We start from the raw sequence: 25,037 nt of genomic DNA on the forward strand, positions 1-25,037 counted from the left end.
CATTCAAAAATGTTCAACATTCAGTAGCTGTTTAGAGCATTGCTGTCAACTGGTTGGTCAGGAGGACCCAAAAGTACTATATTTTCCAGGCTGTTGAACATACCGCTATTGGCCGCATTCCAATAATTTAGCAATTTTCTAAGAAAAATTAGTATAAAGGCAGCTCCGTGACATAGGCTGCACCCAACTGGCTGATGAGGGTGCCCTTCAAACGACTCGGTTAATCATAAAGGGCAGGTAGGCGGGTTGCTGTACTTCCGCGGAGGTTTCCGTGAAGTATTTTTAGTTTCAACGTACAAGTTTCCATCTCAACATGAAGTTCTGCTCCTCACTGCCCAGCGTCTACATGTCAGTTCATTTACAGTTTTTTATGGTCACTTTTTACTGGATCCAGACTGATATACTGCTCCCTCCGCTCCCGTGCACCATCGACTCAGCAGCGATCACATTCACTCAGAGTCTGGACACGTTCGCTTCTAAACAAACATAACATGGTTATTTGGCAACCTTGTGCCGTTTATTGATTTCTACTTAATCTGCAGTGTTTCAGCTCTCTTTCTCTCTCCCTGGCCGTCTGTGTGTGTCACGTCAGCTGTCAGCCTCAGAGTCCTGTGTGTGATCACTCCTGATAAACCTAACCTATCTGATTTGATAGCAGACTTCAGGAAGAACCCAGCCCCCCTCACCCCTATTGCACTGGGAGACTCTACAGTGAGCTTTGTGGAGTCGTTCTGCTTCCTGGGACTATCATCACCCAGGACCTCAAGTGGGAGCTGAACATCAGCTCCCTCATCAAAAAGGCTCAGCAGAGGATGTACTTCCTGCCAACAAAGATGATGGTGAACTTCTACAGCTCCATCATCCAGTCCATCCTCCGCTCCTCCATCACCATCTGGTACACTGCAGCTACGGACAAGGACATGGTCAGACAGCAGCGTGTCATCCACTCTGCAGAGAAGGTTGCAATCTGCCCTTCCTTGATGACCTGTACACCTCTAGGACTCTGAGGCATGCAGGGAAGATTGTGGCCGCCCCCTCCCACCCCAGACACAAACCGTTTGAAACTCTCCCCTCTGGATGGAGGTTCATCAGGACCAGAACTTCCAGACACAAAAACTGTTTCTTTCCTTCTGCCACCAGCCTCATGAACACAGCCCTGGTCGCCCACTGACAACAACCCCTCACCCCCCTCCCTTCCTCCTATCACTGCCTCCATAAAGAAAATATTACCTCTAGCACTTATATGAAGTGTTTGTATATATTTATCATTGTTAATATTATTGTTGTTTTAGGTTTTTTTTCTGTTCTTCGCACTAATTACCAAATAAAATTCCTTGTATTGTTTTTAAAATGTACTTGGCGAAATAAAAACCTTTCTGATCTGAGGTTTATGAATGGCTCTGTGGATTCCACATCACCACTTCAAATACTTTTAAAGTGTAAAGTGTACAGTAGTTCACACAACACAAAACTGCATATACACAAGACAAGCACACAAATGTGCCAGTACAGTGAACTTTGAGTGTATTATGTAGGGGTTTACCCACCTGATCTGTTGGCGTGTAATCATTCAGTTTCACAATGTCGATCTTATCTAGAAAGCTGTGGAGAGAAAAAAATGATCATTTATAACATGCCAATAGGAATACACTTTCATTCTTGATTATGTGTTCAGATAACAACTTTGAGCAACAGAGAACCAAAAATGGTAAATGGTAAATGGACTTGATTTTATATAGCGCTTTATCACCACACTGAAACAGTCTCAAAGCACTTTACATAACAGCTCATTCACCCAATCACTCTCACATTCACACACCAGTGGGACAGGACTGCCATGCAAGGCGCTAGTCGACCACTGGGAGCAACTTAGGGTTCAGTGTCTTGCCCAAGGACACTTTGACACATAGTCAGGTACTGGGATCGAACCCCCAACCTCTCGATCAGAAGACGACCCACTACCACCTGAGCCACGGTCGCCCTAAAAATACCTGCAAAAATCTAAACTAGCTAATGCAACACATACTAGGTGTTGCAGCAGCAGCAGTGTGAATGCAGTAAAATTCAGCCAGTTTGTAATAGTAGCATAACAGCATAAAGTTGCCAAATCACCACGTTGGATTTGTTCAGAAGCGATTGCGTCCGTATCCTGACTCAGAGTCCACCTTGCTGTGATCGCTCCGCGGTAGTTCACGGTAAGAAGAGTGGACGATGCGGTGTATCAGTCTGGTTCCAGTAAAAAGTGACCATAAAAAGCTGTAAATGGACTGATATGTAGATGTGGGGCAGTGAGGAGGTGACTTCATGTAGTAAAGGAAACTTAGTTGAAACACGGACGCTTCCGTGAAACCTAACTTGAGTACAGCAGCCTACCTACCCGCCCATTCTGATTGGCCGAGTTGTCTGAAGGGCAACCTATGTTAGGTTGCGGCATTTGTGTGGATTTTTCTTAAAAAATTGCAAAATTATTGTAATACGGCCGATAAAACAGTGTGCTTTATAGCCCGGAAATTACGGTAAATCCCGCGTTCCAAACATCAGACTGGCCCACCAAGAATTTTCCCAGTCCTAATTAGAAACTCCGGACCTGTCCCTGCCAAAACCCTGAGGTTTTGGCAGTGAACCTCTGAGGTTCGATCGAACTCTGCTTGAGAACCACTGCTTTACTGTATTGTGAACTTAGTGTGCATTCACACCGATGAATCCTAGAGCAGTTAAAATGCAGGATTCATTTGCTCGGATACTCTGCCTTTTGTGGGCAGGGTGAACAGTCTAGAGCGGATCAAACAGGCGAATTATAGAGCGATTGTTTTTGTCGTCTCAGAGCGTTTCAAATCGAAGTCTAGAGCAATTAGGAGAGCAGTGAACACAACCACAGAGTGGATCAAACCAGAAAGTATTGGCAATGACGTAGAGCCCAAAGGATGATGGGAAAGAAAAACAGTGCTTCACCAAGAGCACATCAACTTGTTGCTGCTCCATTGTTGAATGTTGTGAAAGAACAAACAGAGAAGCCAGAAGTCTCTGCGCACTCACTCGCTTTGAGCCATTGTTGAGAGCCTCTTCTTCGGGTTTCTGTTTTTCTGCCTAGTGATGTCTCTACTCAAGTAAGGGCACCCGCAAGTGGTTTGATCATGCAACTGCACCAGAGGCTGTTTGGAGCAGATCAGAAGTTGAGCTCTGAACTCAAACTAAGGTGATAAAATTATGACTTGCCCTACGCCCCATTTTGGACCGAGTCAACACACACACACCGACCCACCCACACACACCGACCTGCGGGATCAATGGTTGATGAACTTTACATATACATTTATTTCTTCAACATTTTATGTAAAATCTTTATTATATATTATTGTAGGCTATTATATAAACTTATTTCAGAAAGATTTTTTCTCCGTGTTTGTGTGAATCATTACAAAGAACATTTCATAAATAGCCCGACAGCTCCCTGGCCTGCAGCATGGTTACCATAGGAACTCGACCACAGACACTATTAATAGTCTATCAGCTCCTGATCTTGTGCAGCTGGAGTAGCTTCAGAGAGTAGACACACAGACAGACACGCAAACAGACAGATGTGCCCATCCCCACACACAGACAAAAATGGACACAGTTAGAAAAGAGAAAGGAAGCAGGATGAGTTTGTGAATGCGTGCTGAAAAAAAGGGAGGGTCCTCCAGAATGGATCATACTATTTGAGCTACGCGAGATAGAGAAGGCAGGGGTGTCTTTTTTTAACGATCGTTGCATCAAACTGGTGCAAATACAAAAAATACTAAATGAACCAAAGGTAAAGGGGTGGGGATTTTAGCTTTCTAAAGCTGACACCAGAGCAGAGCTGAAACACTCCTTCCTTCAAACCAAACCTCCTCTGATCTATAGAGATAACTCAACCTCGGCCATGTTTGCTCCAAAATACTGCAAACTGCTACAGAGCCTGTGAGCAAAAAAACAACAAAGATTTAGGATTGCTGTAACTTACTGAGGTGTTAGTTTTAGCCCCACACACTGAGATACGCATCAAATGTCATAATTAAAGGAAATTACCAATCAGCTAGTTATTACCAAACTGATTTGAGTTAATACCTAAACACACACAAAAACGTGGTCTCTACTGGTACACATTCTATGGTACAATATCATTTTAAAAAAATTACAATATTTTCAAATATTTCTAGTTTCACAGCACAAGATTGCCACTAGATGTTACTAAAAGGAGCTGCTAATAAACAGTTTAGAAAGAAGTGGTTCTTTAGCTCCTGTTGAAGTGAATAATTATATATCATATACTAAATATCCTTGTATCCAACAGCCCTCATTTACCCATAACAAAAATAACTGACAGGTCAACTTTTTTGAGACCAATTTTCTGGAACATTTTCAAAACTTCTTTTAACTTAATCTAAATCTAACAACAACACAGGCTGTATGTAAGCAATGGGACAAATTAGATGTTAGAGTATCACTAAAATACAGTTGAACCAAAGCACACCGGTGGCCCACCATGTTTTTGTAAAAAAAAAGTTAAAAGGAATTTTGAAATTGTGTTATTATAAGCAATTTATTAACGATACTTAATCGTAGAGTCTTACAAAAAGACACAATCTTGAAATACGGTTTTAACAAACAAAAAAAATACAATTAAAATAAATAATATCAATTGTTTTCACTTAAGTTAAATTCTGATGTATCTTAAAACAAGTCACATTTAGAAGTAAAATAAATTAACATAAATAACATGGCCAAGGGATAAAACCAGGGAACTCAGAGGATTCAGTGATTGACAAGCATACAACATGAAAAACGTGAAAGATATTGGTTATTTTCATAATAGACATTTCATTTTAGTCACTGTATTTACATTATTTATTGGTTACTTTTGCTTGATGCCATCTCAATGCTAGTGCGATGTGTAGAGTCTCGGGCTGCAACTAACGACTAATTTAATAGTTGACTAGTCATCGATTATTGAAACAATTCAGCGACTAATTGGATGACATATTGTACAATTATTTGCTCTATGTAACTACAATCTTTTAAATTTGGCTTGGGGCAAATTACGACAAATAAAAATAGGGATGCACCAAATATTCGTGGCCGAATATATTTGGCCAAATATTGCAAAAAAAGCAACATTCGGCCTTCGGTTTTGTGAGTTAAAAGCAAGACCGAATAGTAGCGTGTGATACAATGTCGCAATCAAACAACGTGCAGTGATTTTAAGTCGGAAAAGTGTGTGCACGTTGCTGCAGAACCACCAGCAGCAGCTCCTCCTTTCCACACAAACACAGGCACTCTCTCCTTTCCGCTTAACGCTCTCTGTCGTCCGTGACTGCGTAAAAGTTGGAAGCTGTCCAATTCCACAACCGAGTTGTTTGTTAGCGCTGTGAGCCACAAATCCGTAAACATCCCCTTACACTACACTGGGGTCTCGCTGCATAAACTGGTGTAGCATTAGCACGGAGTGCTAACAGCTGATGTGTGTAAACAATGGGTCCCTGGCTCCAAGCAGTGACTCCCAACACGATCGGCAGCAGAAAAAGTAGTGCAGTTTACATTTACATATATGGCAATATAGTATAATATATTCTATATTAAACCGCAGTGTTGTTTCAGCTGGTAAATAGTTTGAGAGGGAGGAGCTCACATTCTAGGAGGTGTGTTAGGTGACGTCACCTGCCAACGTGGGCAAATTCCAACTCGCCCGCTTAAAGCTGACTTTTTACAAAATGTGGAATAACAAGGAAGAGAGGAAACAACTTTTTCAACTTTGACCCTCTGAATCAGGCTAATGGGATGTTTATCACTGTACAAAACCATTAGAAAGTGATTTATTTCATCATACTTCCCCTTTAATGCACTTAAGTTTTTTTTTTTTTTAAATGCATGTTTTGTTTTATTTGAAGGGTTTCCTTTGAAAAAAAACATGTCTAAAAATGTATTCTAGGCTATTTATGCACTATTAAAAAAAATCGTGAAAAACTTAACCGCATTCGATATTCGGTATTCGGCCAAGCATTTATATTTTATTTGGTTTCGGCCACAAATTTTCATTTCGGTGCATCCCTAAATAAAAAAATAAAAATATTTATTATTCAATTGAAAAAAAGAATGGATTATTTTCTAGGGGATTATAAGTAAACAAATTATTTACTCAAAAATGTACCAATGTTGTTTGATTGACTGTATAATGTGATTATTTCAAAAAACAAACTATAAAAAAGGAAAATTAAAAATAAACAGAAGATATTGATATGTACATCATCACAAAAGTGTAATTTGCTAACCTCTCACTACTTCTCTTTAATGTAATTTTACTAGATGCTTATGCCTAATACTTCTAGATAGATAAAATGTAGTTATGACTTTGTATCTTTGTATCTATGAAAACCTCAATGTAATTCACATATATGTGGTTGACCGTGGCAGAGGTTGTCGTCTTCTGATCCAGAAGTTGAGGGCTCGATCCCAGTCTACACCTGTCTATGTATCAAAGTGTCCTTGGGCAGCAAGATACTGAACCCTAAGTTGCTCCCAGTGGTCAACTAGCACCTAGCATGGCAGTTGGTGTCATTTGTGTGTGAATGAGCTGATGTTGTGAAGCGCTTAAGGACTACCTCGGTGGTTATAAAGCACTATACAAATTAAGTCAATATACCATTTACAATCCTTGACCCATGTGCTGCTCAGTCATAGGTAATTGTGACAAAAGTTTGTAATTCAAATTGAAATACTGTGATAATATTGTGAAGCGCTTTGAGACTACTTCAGTGTGGGGATAGAGCACCATATAAATCAAGTCCATTTACCATATACTATATATATATATATATATATATATATATATATATACACACACACACATAAACACCCATTAAACAAATGTTTTATGATCTTTCATCAGAAAAAAGAGGGAAGAGATACAGTATGTCCAAACCAACATACGAAAAAGAATAAACCACTAACCACTAACACTAATTACTTGACATGAATGAAATAAGTGATTAAGAAAGTGTCTGTGTGTGTGGTTGTACTGTAGTAAACTGTGAGAAAGAACATAAGATAATATACAAAATAACATACATATACTATACATACATGCTTACACACATACCAATTTTGTTTTATTCTTTAAAATATTTTTAAATTAAGAGGTTTGGATTTTTCTTCAACTGTAATTACAGACTAAATACTTTTTCTTGTAGGTCATACCTTGATGTTTTTGAAATTACAATTAGAATAATTTTTGGATATCATACATACAGTATGTCATGTATGTTCTTTGATAGATTATAGGATTTGTTGTACTGATGAGCAGAGTGGATTGACTTTATTTATAGTAACTTAACAGTGCTCCCTGATACTTTAAATGGAATGGACTAAATTGATTTATATAGCGCTTTATCACCACACTGAAGCAGTCTCAAAGCGCTTTACATATCAGCTCATTCACCCAATCACTCTCACATTCACACACCAGTGGGACAGGACTGCCATGCAAGGCGCTAGTCGACCACTGGGAGCAACTTAGGTTTCAGTGTCTTGCCCAAGGACACTTCGACACATAGTCAGGTACTGGGATCGAACCCCCAACCTCTCGATCAGAAGACGACCCTCTACCACCTGAGCTACGGTCGCCTTTAATAAGATGCCACTAAGAAATGTTTTTTTTAATTTAAAACAAATTATCTTAATAGGTTTAGGTTACATTAAATTCATCAGTTAAGGAATCATATAGACGAGGGGTGGGAACCTCTGGGTACCTCACGATACGCGATACAAAGCTCACAATAATGATTATCTCACGATATGACGATACTGCAATTATCGATATATTGGTCATAAATCAATCTATGATAATCTATGACATAAGAAAAAAAAGATTAAGTAAAAAAAGAAAAAAGTTATTTTATTTTTATATCTGAAAGACAAATTGAAAAAGTGTCCTATGAACAGTGACACTATTTTAGTGCAACATTTCTGTAAATAAATGTCAACATACTAATGTAAACGAACAAGTAAACAAAAAATCGGGTATTTCTTACCAGTGACACCATTATAGTGCAATATTCCAGTAAACAATATATTGGGTCCAGTAAACAATATTCCAATATTCCAGTAAACCACATATTGTTCCTTCAACAAACAGTGACAAAATTTCTGCGAAGACCTACCTACACATTTTAGTGAAAAAGCAGAAAAGGTTTGGACAAAAAAAAAAAATCGATACTTAGCACGAGCATATTGATTGTGCGGTAAAAATATTGCTATAACACTTTTTGAAAGCAGTGTATATTTGTGGCGCTTGTGATTGGTGGATTTTTCATGGTGATTTACGTTGTTCCTTCCGCTGTGGTAGACGCTAAAATCTTTGTTACTAATCTAACAAAACGTGTAACTGTTTAGGAAGGTAAATTTTCTGTCCCATTTTCTAAGGTATTTTCACGAGTTCTTCGTTTTTTCGCCAGAACGTCTTCATTCATCATCTCTTTTCTGAGTTGTTTCTGGGTTTGTTGCAGCTGTCAGCACTAATCTCGTGAGAACTGCCACCCAGGCCATTTCAGGTGGTAGTTCTGACTGTGTTCAGTTTAGTAAGGCATATTTTAATTATTATTACATTAAAATACGGGATATTTACGGGAAAATACTAATACGGGACAATGGCGGGAAAAAGGGGTAAAATAGGGGAGTTTCCTGACCAAAACGGGAAACTTGACAGGTATGCCGGGGATTCCCCTCAGTGTCATCAGAAAAGGCTGCGCTCTTAAAACCAATGCCACGGAAAAAAAAAAGATTTTTTTTAGATCGACAGTAACATGCATGACGGCGATAATTCAAGAGTGAAGCAACTTTAATGAATATACACACACAGTTCACTGCATGCTTGACTGTGGGTGTGTTAAGAAGTGGGAAGCGGATTAAACAGACGGAAAATGCTATGTACTACTAATAATAATGATAAGGATAATAATAATTGCAAAATATGACGCAAGTACCTTTTGTACATACATGAGGCTCCTGATGTTTTATAAACAACCTTCCCTCCTAAATCATCTAATTAAAGGCGGGAGGGCTGAACTGTATACATGATACATGGTCTATTGATTTCACCAGGGCTTTTTAAAGAGATAATAATAATCTATATAAATATTGCAAGGTTTCCCCCAGTGCTTAATAGGTCTGGGACCACGATCTCACCTCTCTTACCAGGAGAAACAACTGATATTATTTATTTTAATAGTATTTTTCTTGTGTTTGTTAAAACCGTATTTCAAGAATGTGCCTTTTTGTAATACTCTGCGTTTAAGTATCATTAATAAATGGCTTATAATAACACAATAGTCATTGTGTTATCTTTATCACCAGGCTAAGCAAGTTTTCTGGGGGGGAACTCTGTATTAGTAAAGGCATAAATGAACAAAACATCTGGTTACATTACTGATTTGTTCCAATTCTGTTTATACTCATGACTTGATTTATTTCCCAGTTCTTTCTGTTATTTTCTCCTACTGGTCTCTGTCATTCTGGAATTTCTGTTATGTCTGTGTTAATAGACTGGATAAGTATTCGATTAAGTTTAGGAGATCAATATGTTTAACTTAAATATGACTTTCTTTATTTTTTATTTCTATACATATAATAAGTTAAGAAAGAGGGCAATGGTCCAAATAAATCCATTTAAATATAAATTGAAATAATCTGAAACAAAGCACCTGCTCAGTTAGGAAATAAAATAGGCCAATTAAAACTCTTTTTATTCCAATTTGGAACCTGATCACTGATAAATTAACAGCAACTAATATAGATTAACATAATTATAAGTTTGTAAAAGATCTCACTGTGCTTCAATTGATTTTTTCTTCAACAAAAGTTTCATTGTAAGACAGCATATATTAAAGGGTGATCATGTGTTTTTGTAGTTAGTTAATGTCTTAAGACTATAAATGCTTCACCAGCAAGTTTTCTTCAATGGAAGCTTATCCAATATAGCAACATTATCATGCAGACTGCCACAAGGAAGCTGTATGGTCCCACTCCTATTTTCTATTTTCATAAATGTTTACCTGCTATTTATTAGAAATTCCAAATCTGTAATGCATGCTGATGATGTCACATTATATTTTTCCACCCTGTTAATATCTGAACTAAACAACACTCTACAGAATGAACTAAACACATGGCTGAGAAATGGGTAAAAATGAACAAATTGATGCTGAACATTTACAAAACCAAATGCATTGCATTTACCAACAAAAAGGCTCTATCTGGTATTACTGTACTACATCTGACACTAGAGGGAGCACTAGTGGACCAAGTCCATTAAACACTGTCAGTATGATGAGAAAAGGCATTGCTATGGCAAACAAATGCTCTGATTACTGTCCTCCTGCTGTATTGAAAAGAGTTATCCAAAGTTATCTACACTACAGTCCAGTCGTATGGTCAAACTCTGCTCAGAAACATCTGAACAAACTACAGATTGCTCAGAACAGAGCGGCTTGAGTGGTGTTGCACTCTTCTTATTGAACTCATGTGAAAGACATGCATTCTAAACTGTCTTGGTTAATGGTAGAGGACAAACTGCAAGCAAGTTTTTTATGTTTATGCATCAAATAATAATGGAAAAAGAATCAAAATTTTTTTATGATAAACTTTTATACAGTGGGTTTTGCCACATGCATGAGACTCGTCAAGTAACATTAGGAAAGCTAGTTGTCCCAAGTTAATCTATGAAAAGAACTGTTATTTATAGAGGAGCTGCTGCTTGGAATTCATGTTCAACTGCCATTATTACAACAAAAAACAAAGTGTCTTTTAAGAAGAAAACAAAACAGTTTTTCTTTAAGTGAATTCTCATCAAGATAAAGTGCACATTTAATATTTGTATTGCTTGTAATGTGTATATTACCGTATGCATTATATATTTAGACTAACTGGTAATTCATTACAAATGTAAATATTTTTGACATATGAATTGTATTTTTTACTTTTTTTTTTGAATTGTACTGAAATGTAAATTTAAGATTTTATAGATCCCAGGAAGACTAGCAACCACCTTGTGGAAGCTAATGCGGATCAGAATAAGGAATAAAGCTGTTGAACAACTTTATTTCAAAGTCCAATGGCGATCAGTTGTAGGTCCCATTTTATGGGACTTTTTTAATGCTGAATCTCGAGTTCTCATCAACTTCCAAATATTATCACTTAACCAAGGTAGATGGATTTCGCCTTTAGGCTTTACCTTTTTCACTTTAGAATGTTTTTTAAAAAAAAGCTGTTGAAACATCTTTATCAAGTCACTAGAAGCTGCATTGCTGTCTTTATCATTCACCATTTCAAACCAATTTACCTTTCTTATTTCATTATGAAACAGCTCGATATCTTTCCAGGGGATATAGAATATAGAATCATTAGAATCAACCTTATTTAAATTTTGGTAGTGTGCTTTTGAACGTTTCCTTGCAACTAATTTGAAATTATGATCAGAAAGGCCTGTTATTAAATTCTAAACTTTACTGACACAGTCAGCTTTGTTTGTAAAGACTAAGTCTATGAGCGTTTGAGAGGTCTTAGTAATCTAAGTTGCTTTTTCAATCATTTGTGTGAAATTACATTTTTAAGTAATCTCCTTTAGTTTTTTCCTACCATGTTTATCGAACCAATTTATTTTAAAATCACCCATGAGAAGTATTTCTTTTTCATCACATTTTTTAGGGATATCAGTAAGATGATCAAAAAATACATAATTTGATGTCAGAGGCCTATACAAAACAAGAACAGCAAATTACATTTCCAGACAGCCTATTTTTTTTATCCCCACACATTCCAATCCACAGCTGTGTATTAGATGAGCGCCTGTTTTTCTATTGACTGATTAATTCAACAAAGCAAAACTTCTGACTCTGTCTCTTTGAATCCTTCTCAAGTTTTGAACACAAGAGTAACTTCACTCTACTCTTACACTATCTTAGTTTTAAACTGTCAGAAGCAGTATCTGAACACGTACTCACTGGGTTCCTCACGGATGATGGCTCTCATCTTGAATGTTAATTGTTCTTATTCTTTCTTGGTTATTGGCTGTTGTAACCAACTTGAATAGGTGCATATCGCCACCTACTGCACATGTTTTATTTAATTACTTTAAAGCTCTTTTCTAATGTAAATTGTTGTGAATCTTTGCACTATAAGATTCAGCTAACTTTTGAATCAATGTCAAATCATTGTAATTTTACCTTATTCTAACAATGAACCATGTTTACCAATATGCTAGCCAATCAGGCTCATAGATACTAAAACTAAGGGTTATAACATTCATGTCAATTTATTTTTTGCAGAATCATTATCACAATTTTTAGGGGAAACCTTTTGTTATCCTGCATGTTCTTTTTTTCATTCTTTCTTCTTTTGAAGAAATCCTACTTCCCATGCACAATCAATCATCAAATTTTGCACAATGGTCCAGTAAATAAAGTAAGTACAGGTCTCAGCTGCATAACGAGGCTACTTGTCTTAAAGGTGGATGTAAAGTTTAAAATTTGGAAAATAAACAATAAATAAACCATATGTGCCACAGATTTGCAACTGCAAAAACACAGATTTTTGATTATTCAAAAATTTTACCTATAATGCAATAATCCATCCATCTTCTCCCGCTTAGCCGTTTCCGGGTCGCGGGGGCAGCATCCTCAGTAGGGAGGCCCAGACTTCCCTCTCCCCTGCCACTTCCTCCAGCTCTTCCGGGGGGACCCCGAGACGTTCCCAGGCCAGCCGAGAGACATAGTCTCTCCAGCGTGTCCTGGGTCTTCCCCGGGGCCTCCTTCCGGAGGGACGTGCCCTGAACGCCTCACTCGGGAGGCGTTCAGGGGGCATCCTAATTAGGTACCCGAGCCACCTCATCTGGCTCTTCTCGATGCGGAGGAGCAGAGACTCTACTTTGAGCCCCTCCCGAATGACTGAGCTTCTCACCCTATCTCTAAGGGAGAGCCCAGCCACCCTACGGAGGAAAACTCATTTCGGCCGCTTGTACCCGTGATCTTGTTCTTTCGGTCATGACCCAAAGTTCATGACCATAGGTGAGGGTTGGAACGTAGACCGACCTGTAAATAGAGAGCTTCGCTTTTTGGCTCAGCTCCCTCTTTACAATGACGGACCAGTGCAGACTCCGCATCACTGCAGACGCCGCACCAATCCGCCTGTCGATCTCTCGCTCCATCCTTCCCTCACTCGTGAACAAGACCCCGAGGTACTTAAACTCCTCCACCTGGGGCAGAACCTCATCTCCAACCCGGAGAAGGCACTCCACCTTTTTCCGGTCGAGAACCATGGACTCGGATTTGGAGGTGCTGATTCTCATTCCGGCCGCTTCACACTCGGCTGCGAACCGATCCAGTGAGAGTTGAAGGTCACGGTATGTTGGAGCCAACAGGACCACATCATCTGCAAAAAGCAATGATGCAATACTGAGGCCCCCGAACCGGACCCCCTCAACGCCCTGACTGCGCCTAGAAATTCTGTCCATAAAAGTTATGAACAGAATCGGTGACAAAGGGCAGCCCTGGCGGAGTCCAACCCTCACCGGAAACAATTTCGACTTACTGCCGGCAATGCGGACCAGACTCTGACTCCGGTCATACAGGGAACGAACAGCTCCTATCAGGAGGTTCGATACCCCATACTCCCGGAGGACCCCCCACAGGAATCCCCGAGGGACACGGTCAAATGCCTTTTCCAGGTCCACAAAACACATGTGGACTGGTTGGGCGAATTCCCATGACCCCTCAAGGACCCTGCTGAGGGTGTAGAGCTGGTCCACAGTTCCACGGCCAGGACGAAAACCACATTGCTCCTCCTGAATCCGAGGTTCAACTATCCGGCGGACCCTCCTCTCCAGTACCCCTGAATAGACCTTACCGGGGAGGCTGAGAAGTGTGATCCCTCTATAATTGGAACACACCCTCCGGTCCCCCTTCTTAAAAAGGGGGACCACCACACCTGTCTGCCAATCCAGAGGCACTGCCCCCGATGCAATAATATTCTTTCTAATTTGTAAAGTAAAACAACTTACCGGATTAAAATCATAGCCCTAAATAGGAAAAAAAATGATAAAAGGTAATTTAAGACAAGGTACTTTTCAAACTAATTTTAAAGTTTAAAAAAACTTAGGTAAGCAGTTATCAAACTTGTTCCAAGTACAATTGACATCAAGCAAAAATGTTGCCATGAAAACTTCAAAACTTTAGGATGTTTTTGTCACACGCAGGCTTTTTATTTTGCTAAACTCAAAATGAAAAACAACTGTCAAGTATCCCGTTTTGGCGAAGAAACTCCCGTATTTAACCCCTCTTTCCCGCCATTTACCCTTATTAGTATTGTCCCGTAAATATCCCGTATTTTAATATAATAATTATTAAAAGATGCCTTACTAAACTGAACGCTCTCGCTAGGCGCGCGAGAACTACCACCTGAAATGGCCTGAGAAAAGAGATGGATGAAGAAGTACCGGCGAAAAAAAACAAAGAACTGGTGAAATGTGACAGAAAGTTTATCTTCATAAAGACCAGCAGGACGGGCCACAGTTACACATAACACACACAGTTAATAACTGAGATTTTAACGTCTCCCACAGCGGAAGGAACAACGTAAGTCACCATGAAAAATCAGCCAATCGCAAGCACCACAAATATACACTGCTTTAAAAAGTGTTTAAATGATGTAAAGTCTGCAATAAATGTGTTTAATAAGTCATTAGTGAATACCAGAGAACCACATGAGTGAACATGAGAAATTAAAAGAAAAATATATAATGAAAATAAAATGTTAATGTCTAACTTAAAGACAAGCAATGTGAAATTAACAGTAAATATGCAATGTGTTGACTTGTATATAAATTATAAGTATATTCAATAAACACATGTGCTTCATATACACATTTATATTTTTATTTAGGCTGTTTTATAATTTAAAAATTAGGGCTGGGCGATGTATCGAGATTCAAGATGTATCGAGTTTTCTATTTTGGCGATATAGAAAACTATAATAATTCATTAATCATATAAAACAAAATACTAGTTTTAGGAGTCACTGCTTTTACTTCTCAGAACATGTAAAGCTCAGTTAGATGATTTCTGAGTGCACATATTGTGCAGCTGTTTGATAATAAATGTCCCTGTGTGGCATTTTGCATCAGCAAATTTAACCCAGAATTGTCTTTCTGGTCAGACTTTATTTGATAAAATTATTGAGATTTATATCATATATCACCATTTTGAGAAAATACTATATATTGAGATATAAGTTTTGGTCCATATTGCCCAGTCCTAGTAGGATTGTTATTAAAGGTCGACCTACCAGATTCTAATCACATAATTGTATTCAGTAAGTGGTTGATAAGTGGGTATTTTAGACTTCTTGTACATCTATCCTAAAATATAAGGGATACTGGAGCTTGGTTGAGCGGGTGGGACGGATCATGGTGGGCACCTGAAAATTTCCCTTATTTTCAAATCCAAAATTTGACAGGTATGCATTAAGGTAAGGTACACACATGCTACATGACAAGGCAGCATATCACTCGAGTTAATTCAATTTGTTTTTGAGGTAACACACTCATGGTAAGCAGTCTTTTGAATCCCTTGTTTTCCACAGGTGGGATTTTGATTATATGCTTTGCAATATATTTCAGTACTGCTTTGGTTACATCTTTCCATCGCTTACTTGTTTTCATCATGCGAACTGAATGCCCTTATCAGATGTCTGTGTAAAAGTTGTTTGTTCTGCCTGTGTGGATGAGGGTGTGGCCCAGAGCAGTAACCTAAGCCTGACACAGAAATCCTTCCTGCTTGGAAGGCATTCGAAGATGTTTGCAGATGAGCACATTAGTGCACACTGGGCACCTGAACATTGGCGTTGATGGTAAATGGTAAATGGACTTGATTTTATATAGCGCTTTATCACCACACTGAAGCAGTCTCAAAGCGCTTTACATATCAGCTCATTCACCCAATCACTCTCACATTCACACACCAGTGGGACAGGACTGCCATGCAAGGTGCTAGTCGACCACTGGAAGCAACTTAGGGTTCAGTGTCTTGCCCAAGGACACTTCGACACATAGTCAGGTACTGGGATCGAACCCCCAACCTCTCGATCAGAAGACGACCCACTACCACCTGAGCCACGGTCGCCCCGATGTGACCGAGCCTGAACATAATCGCAAAATATCTGCCCAAGCCCCTCGATACCGTCGGGTCCTGTCAGATATCCATATTCGACCATATTACCAAGGTAGACTTTCATTAGCAGGTTTGTAGTTAAGGGTCAAAAGGGGAGAGAGTGCAAACAAATTAAAACACTGCATACAGCTCGCTCTGATTGGTATGAAACATCATTATGTCCGTAATGCCGAATTGAAGCGGACAAGCAAATTGTGTGATTCGGCAGATAAAATAAACTTTAGATGCGGCTTTGAATGGGGGGACACATGACACAGACACAGCAATGAGGGCTAAAATGCACACTACAGCCGGTTCTACATTTTCTGTGCTTTGGCAGATCACAGTCACATCTTAACCCTTCAAGGTCTAAGATCATCATATTGCATGTTCTTACATGAAAAAATTACAGGAAATCTTAGACATCTAGACCAAGACAGTAGACAATTTCTAAAAAACTCTGAAGTTAACATAAAACTTTAAACTAAGTTGGAATTTGTGTGCAGAAGTTTGAGTGTGGCTAACCAGTAACAACTTTGGTTGTTAATTCTTTTTGTTACCGTGAACCCTCAAGTTTTCCTCTGGTCTCACTTTTTGTAAACAAAGGCCACTGGTTTTTAAAGCAAAACTGAGTTAACGATTTAGTAGTAACAATAATTGTGTTCTTGTGATATCCTTATGTAAAAATCCTTATTAGCCCTGAAAAATAGTCATTTTAATAATTACTGAAATTGGTAATGACAGGATGGTATGAGAGTTATGAGTGTGTAGCCTAAATCAAAGACTAGTGAAAAAGCTAGAATTAGAAATTGATATTCTATGTATGAGGCACGTAGCTGTGTAAACGACAATAGAAAAAGTTCAGCTCAAATGAACCAGATAAATTTGATGACTCAGATTCACCAAGATTTATAAAATGAATCACAATTACCAGTACAAACTGCTGAAGGGAGAGTGAGTCACCCCAAATATATTCAGCTCATCCCTGCAGCCACCGGTTAGACCAGGAAGAGTTAACAGCTGCTGAGCTCTGATCAAACCCTACAGGTTTCCAAAAACTGGGCTGCAGCCCAGAACAGGAATAACAGACAGGTTTACATGCTCCACTAACAAAACATGACAAACGAGAGCTAAAGATCTGTCAGTTACAAACCAGGATATGACTTTGTGTCAAAGATGACAGAAAGGGATTGTTTAGATTGATTGAAAATAATAAAGGCAGGAGGTAATAATGAAAATAGAAAAAATTATATCTTACATTCAGACTGAGACATCTGTTTTGACATAATGCCAAGTTGCAGTTATCTACCAACTGTGATATAATATTACAAAAGTCATGTTGTGGTGTTTGTGTATTATTTTTCTGTTTTCGTTAATATTTCACTAATATGTATTGAAGTGTTAAACGGATTAATTATGAAATTAACTTATTTTTCATTGATACATAAACAATCCCGTTCATCTATTTTTGTTTACCAATACTGCAATGATGCATCCAAATGACCGAGCATTTGTAAAAGTAGTAAATTACAGTTTCATTTAGAGGACGCTTTTATCCACGAACAACAAAAGCAATTAGGGTTAAGGGACTTGCTCAACATCCAACATTAATGACCCAGGTTAGATTCAAACCGGTAACCCTCTGATTACAAACCTGCGTCCTTAAAAAGTAACTAAACGCTAAAATACATATGTATTTGGGTATTAAGTAGTGCTGTTGAATGACCCAAGTCCAACTTGAAAATTTCTTGCAAAATTATTTTAAATTAGGGGTGCACCGATTGCAATTTTCTGGCCGATCACAGATTTTGTTATTTTATTGTAAAACATTGAACAATATCCATGAAACAATACAAACTTTTTTTTGTTCTTGCTGTCCAAAATACAAAATTATATCAGTTCCTTTAGTCTTTCATTTTTCACATTTTAAAAAACAACAAAACTCAAGTTACACTGCAGACCAGTTTTGAGCTTTTTGCCAAAAATAAAGTGCACAGCCGTATTTTGGTTGTACATATAAAGAAAATCAGGTTTGGGGAAGATATTCTACAGGACAAACAAACAAAACTTAAGCTGTTCTCACAGACTTATTACAGTCACTTGTACATTAGTTGCATGTTTTTCCTAATATCCAAAGCAGTGAACTTCTTCATTGTCACTTTGCTCTTTTTTGTGTAATACTGCTGAACTGTGGAAATGCAAGGCTAACCGTGCTCTGCGTGTTGTTGTTATCCTGTGTAGCAGACACATGCACGCACATGCACACATGACCTAGTTGGCGAACCCATCAGTCATCACTCAGCAGAAGGGGACAGTGGCTGGCTTTAAGACTGACTTTAAAACCTTTGTGGAGGTAGAAAAGATAGGTGGAAAAGATCGGTTTCATATTCAAGAATCGGCCCATCACCTATCCCACAAAAAGGGAAATCTGTGCCGATCAATCGTCTGTAGGACTGTGTGTGAGTTTCACGTTGTGATTGTGCCTGTGCTTGTGGTGACACATCTCAGCTGTGAACTCACTGCCTGGCTAGGGGTGTCTTACTGCTCCAGGAGTGATGCCAATAATCAAGGCATTTTTTGATTTTTCCTCTCTAGTGGCAGGCCAGGAGTAAACAGGGCTTTAGTTACTCTCTAACCGTTACGCCACCATCGCTACAAGTCAAATAATGTGGGTAACCTTGAAGTAAGTAATAGGATAGACAAAAACAACAGCATCTTCTACAGAGTTTAACTTCATTTAATTATAAAATTAGTTAGAAATCCGATGTTAATCAGAGTCTGAGTCACCATAAGAATGATTTACCCAAGGGAAAACCTACTATTGTGCACAGTCGATTAGCTGATACTCGTTGGATCTCTCGTAGCACGCTCGGACCCCCTCATCCTGCCACAATGTCTTTGCATGATCGTAAAACTCCTGCGGAGACACAAAGACACCAACATACTTTAAATAAGGAGCGTCATAAAGTGGAAAGTTGTCTATGATAAAATTAGTCAACACTGACAGAGAAATTTAGAAATACTTTGACCTGATGAAAATAAAATTTCAAGCGCATTCAAATGGTTGGACAAACAAAACAGATACTGACAAATCAATGTACACCAAAGAAGACAGTGGAAAGATAGAGGCCTATGTGCACAGTATTTTTGTTGACACCACGTATTGTAACATTATGCAGCATTATTGTAACAAAACTATTTCTGTGTGCGTACCTTGATCTGCGTGCATAGAATTAGGATTTGTACATACATTTGTCCGTGAATGCTCCAATCTGTATATCTGTACCTTGATTCGTGTGTGTTTCAATCCATGTGTGTAAACCTACCATCTGTCGTCACGGGAACGTAATATCTCTTCCCAATAAGTTGGATGAGCTCACGGCGCTAACCCGGCATCAGAGGGAATATCGGGAATGTAGCCTGATGCTGTTCACGGAGACCTGGCTAATGGAGCCAACACCGGACTCAAACGTTACGCTGGATGGCTTTCAACTGATGCGGGCAGACAGGACAAAGGAGAGTGGCAAGAGGAAAGGAGGAGGGCTGGCAGTGTTTGTAAATGATAGATGGTGTAATCCAGGACACATCACTATTAAAGAACAACTCTGCTGTAAGGACATTGAACTAGTAGCTGTTAGCATGAGGCCATACTATCTGCCACGGAAATTCTCGCACTTTATTGTGATAACTGCATACGTTCCCCCTTCTGCTAATGCAGCCCAGGTAAACAGAGAACTGAGGAGGCTAAAGGTCAGGAAGGCAGTTGATCCGGACGACATCAGCTCTAGGCTCCTTAAAACCTGTGCAGACCAGATCTCTGGGGTTATGGAGCACATTTTCAACCTGAGCCTTGAACTGGGGCGAGTACCACAGCTCTGGAAGACATCCTGTGTGTTACTGGTGCCAAAGATCTTCCACCCCCAAGGACTTCCACCACTACAGGCCGGTGGCTCTGACATTACACCTAATGAAGACCCTGGAGAGGTTGGTCCTTCACCATCTGCGCCCCATGGTGATCTTATCAATTGACCAGCTGCAGTTTGCCTATCAGTCAGGCATCAGGGTGGAGGATGCTGTCATCTACCTCACACAGTAATCTCTTTCTCACGTGGAGAGGGCTGGGAGCACTGTAAGGATCATGTTCTATGATTTCTCCATTGCTTTCAACACCATACATCTCATGTTTCTGAGGGACAAGCTGCAACACAAAGGAGTTAACCTGCACCTCACATCGTGGCTTCTGGATTACCTGACCAACAGGCCACAGTTTGTGAGGACACATGACTGTGTTTCTGACCTGGTTATCTATAGTACAGGGGCCAAACAGGGGACCTTCTTGGCTCCCTTCCTTTTCACACTGTACACTGCAGACTTCTCCCACAACACAACTAACTGTCTCTGATGAATCTGCCATTGTCGGCCTCGACACCAATGGAGACGAGGGGGAGTACAGAGTACTCAAGCTGAACTTTGTGGACTGGTGCTAGCAGAACTGCCTACAGATCAATATAAGCATCTGGGTGTTCACCTGAAAAATAAGCTGGACTGGAGTGATAACACACACTCCACAAGAAAGGCCAGAGCAGACTTCACCTGCTGAGGAGACTCAGGTCCTCCGGAGTGCAGGGAGCACTCCTGAGGACCTTTTATGACTCAGTGGTGTCATCAGCTATCTTTTATGGTGTGGTCTGCTGGAGCAGCAGCAGCACCACAACTGTAGACAGGAACAGACTAAAACTGGTGAAGAAGGCCACTTCTGTCCTGGGCTGCCCCCTAGACCCTGTTGAGGTGGTGGGAGACAGGAGGATGATGAAAAACTATCATCCCTGATGGAGAACACCTCCCACCCCAGAAGCCTTTCCTTTAATTCCTTCCTGAACATGGGCTGAAAGCAGCCATTGATCTAATCGCTGTTTGTAGACACCAAAATCTACCCATTCGTAGCCACACTGATGAGCGCAGTAATTTCCAGGTGCTTCTGAACTACCGTGCTATAGGAGATGAGAACCTTAAAGAGTATCTCAAAAATGCACCAAGCAATGTTAAATACTTAGGTCATCAGATCCAGAACGAGTTGATTGAGCTGTGTGGGGAAAAAAATTCAAGACAAAATTCTGACAAAATGCTGGGATGCGGAGTGGTTCTCTTTTTTGGCTGATGAGACTTCTGACACAAGTAAAGTTGAGCAAGTATCTCTTATAGTGAGATATGTGGACTGTGTTCACTGCAGCTACTCTGTGCACAAGGACTTTTGGGGATTTTTTTTCTACTGCTGACACTACAGGCAAGACCTTAACGCAACTCCTGCTGGACCATTTAAGAAAATTGGACCTGGACCCCGTTCATATTGTTGAACAAGAGGAGTATGACGGGGCTGGGAATGTCAGCAAAAAAGTGCAAGGTGCCCAGGTGCACATCAGAGAACAATATCCCGCGGCAGTGTATGCGCACTGCAGAAATCATGCGCTAAACTTAGCCATTGTGCACTCTACAAAATTCCCTGTTATTCGCAACACTTTGAATACAACTCAGGGGTTAGTTAGCTTCATTACAGCCTCCCTAAAGTGCTTGCATTGTTTTCTGAGCAACAGTAACAGTAAAAAAACAGCTTCAGAAGTTTTCAGACACACGCTGGTCTCAGCAAGTTATGTACCCGTCTACAGAAAGAGAAAACTACGAGGATGTGTTAACCACGCTGGCTGAGCTGAAAATGGATTCTGATGCCAAGTGCAGCTCCACAGCATCCTTGCTCACTAGGGCCATGGATATATTTGAGTTCATCGTCTGCCTCATCAGCACTCAGAAGTGAGAGACAGAGTGTGCCTTGCACTACAACATCTTAAAGCACAGTTCTCCCCCCGACAAATTGCCACTTTTGACAGGCAATTCGTGTATGGAAATAGAGGAGGAGTATAGTGCATTGATGCCCATCTATCGAGGCAGCACAAGAGGCTGAAGGATGACAAACCTGTCATCAGTGACGTTCTCCAAGTTCTGAGACGAACCGCAGACCTTTATCCCAATATGCATACTGTTGTGAAGGTTCTCATAACAATGCTCGTGTCCGCTGCCAGTGCCGAGCGTTCATTCAGCTGTTTGCGTCACTTGAAAACTTACCTCCGGAACACCATGACAGACAAGAGAGACAAACTTTTCACAAAATGTGGAATAGCAAGGGAGGGAGGAAACAGAACTTTTTCAACTTTGTCCCTCTAAATGACGTTAAAGGAATGTATAACACTGTAGCAAAAACATTATGAAGTTAATTTTTCATAATACTGTCCCTTTAAGACAACTAAAGGGGTATTGGTGCATGAGTATCCATTTACCCAGTTCCTCTTCTGATTTTTTTTAGCGGTAGTTACCTCTTCCTCTTCTTCTGCATTGTTGGAGGTGGTTTGGTTGGCAAACAATGTGTCTTATAAACGTGTGTTTTATTAATAAGTTATATGACATAAGTTACAGTTACTAATTTTAAAACTTGTTTGATTTGCTAATGACAAGCTTGGCATTGCTTCACAAACAAAAAAAGCCCTCTAACATATAACGTTTAAATAGTTATAAATCATGGCAGGAATTGATAGAGCTTCAGGTTGATTTAGTGTCTGAAGAGGCCAAATCAGATGTGACTTTTCACATCTGATTTCAGTAACAGCTGATGTATATACATAAATTACCCACTGGTAAGAGGCTCACTCACTGCCTGCCGGCTGACTGTACATGTCACTCCCAGGAATTCTACGTCAGTTTCATTACAATCTTAACAGTTACATTGAAAAGCTACATTTACCAAGGTGTGCCTCAATGAGACTACAATTCTACGAGTCAGACTCATTTTTGGCAACTAAGCATTTTCAGTAAAGTATATCGGTTACCACATCTGTCCTTAGACAAAAAATCCTTGGGCTCAACTACAAGGCTGGAAACCTGGGACCATGAAAAGTCGAGTTTGCATTTTCTCTTAATGCTTAGATGTGTTTTTGACACAATTTCTGACCAGAGTTATTATAGTTAACTAAAACAAAAGTAAAAACCAAAACTAGTGTATTTTATTCATAAGCTTGTTAGGATGATCAATTTTTATAGGCTCAGCAGCTGTGGTTTTACGGCAGGCGGCAGATGAATGGAACCTCATTGTCTGCGATGCCAAGTGTTGACATAATGCCCGTGCAAACTCATGTAAGCTACGCCACCCTGAAATGGAGCAAGCAGGTCTGAAAATATAGGGATGGAATAGTGCATGACTTGTGAAAGCAGGTGATTTCTAACCTGCACAATTTACTAACCTCAGTGCAGTATCGCACACATTTTGTATGATAAAGCTGCTACCTTGTGGACTGTTGTATTTGATTTGTGGGAATATGTTTTTAAAAATGTTCTTTTCTTTTCTATGTGTTCTGACGATTTTGAGAATTGCATTTAACTAATACCGCGATTTACAAAAACTAAATCTAAAACTAATAAAAACTAAATCTAAAACTAATAAAAACTAAATCTAAAACTAATAAAAACTAAATCTAAAACTAATAAAAACTAAATCTAAAACTAATAAAAACTAAATCTAAAACTAATTAAAACTAAATCTAAAACTAATAAAAACTAAATCTAAAACTAATAAAAACTAAACTAAAACTAAGCATTTGCAAAAAATAAAAAAACTAATAAAAAAAAAAGCAAGTCTGCTCTAAAAACGAATAAAAACTAACTGAATTAAAAAATATAGTCAAAATGAAATAAAAACAATGACGTTTCTACATTCGGGCCAGTGGGGCACGGCTCCACCAGATGTCTTTGTTCGCCAAATAAAAGTTAAGAATTTCATTTGCAATTAAGAATTTCCAGTAACTACACATGGCTATAACACTGAACAGGTGAACTCCTACAAATATCTAGGGGTTCACATTGACAGCAATTTAAGATGGCACACGCAAGTAGAAAGCGTTTGTGCCCGTATCCGCCAGGTGATGCACTTCTCCGCAGACTCCGAATGTTTGGTGTATGCCAGAACATTATGATGATTTTCTACAGGGCAGCCATTTAATCTGTCCTACGGTATGGCATCACCAGCTGGTTTGGCAACTTCATTGTTAAACTGAAAACTCAAATACTAAACCTGTATAAAACTGCAGGCAAGATTATTGACAGGGCAGTACCTGTTACCCCACAAGTGTTGTTTGAACAATTAGTCCTCAGACTAGCAAACAATGTTTTAGCAGATGGTTCTCATGTACTGCTCTCAGATTATGTTTTACTTAACTCAGGTAGGAGGTACAGAGTTCCTCTCTGTAAACACAATCAATACAAGCATTCTTTTATCCCACTGTCAGTGAAGCTCATAAATGAGATTTCCCAGGACAGGCAGAAGTCAGACAGGTGTTAATGTATAGCACTGACTACTAGTATGCACTTTATCTGGTTCTTGTTTTTACACGTCCAGCTTTTCAGCTCTAATGTGATGGCATATGGACTCCCTTTTCTCTCAGAAAAACCCTTGCCGATAAATCTATGCATACATTTTTTAAAACCTAAAACTTACCAAGAAATTATCCATAAACCTGCTTTGGGTCATTTTTAAACGTTATATCGGGACAAAGTGGAAGTAGTTGCACATTGGCAGTAATTTCGTATTCTTGCTGATTGATAGATCAGAATGTTTTGACTGAACGGAAACTGAGTAGAAAGTTTAGAGGGTTTATTTGCACCAAGAATTTGAAATGATTCAAAAAAAGGGATTAATCTATGTTTTGATATTAGGCTTGCGACAGGCATACAGGGTCATGGGTTGCCAAATTGGGACACTTATCGCAATTTGGGATATTTTAA

The 25,037-nt window shown here is 39.3% G+C and overlaps 1 protein-coding gene across 2 annotated transcripts in view; it reads right to left on the reverse strand.

The window, feature by feature from the left end:
• The window catches only part of LOC114466766 (guanine nucleotide-binding protein G(s) subunit alpha), a 90,676-nt gene that overhangs the window by 9,248 nt on the left and 56,391 nt on the right, over window positions 1-25,037 (reverse strand). Inside the window, exons 5-6 of one of the 2 annotated variants that reach the window (XM_028452483.1) lie at window positions 19,034-19,131; window positions 1,548-1,602 (exon numbers count right to left, since the gene is read on the reverse strand). In XM_028452483.1, coding sequence (XP_028308284.1) covers window positions 1,548-1,602; window positions 19,034-19,131 — 153 coding nt within the window. Of the gene's footprint in view, window positions 1-686; window positions 876-1,547; window positions 1,603-19,033; window positions 19,132-25,037 lie in introns of those variants that run through there. The other variant, XM_028452484.1, reaches the window with a different exon arrangement.

The sequence above is a fragment of the Gouania willdenowi genome, chromosome 7, assembly GCF_900634775.1.
Source record: "Gouania willdenowi chromosome 7, fGouWil2.1, whole genome shotgun sequence".
NCBI lineage: Eukaryota > Metazoa > Chordata > Actinopteri > Blenniiformes > Gobiesocidae > Gouania > Gouania willdenowi.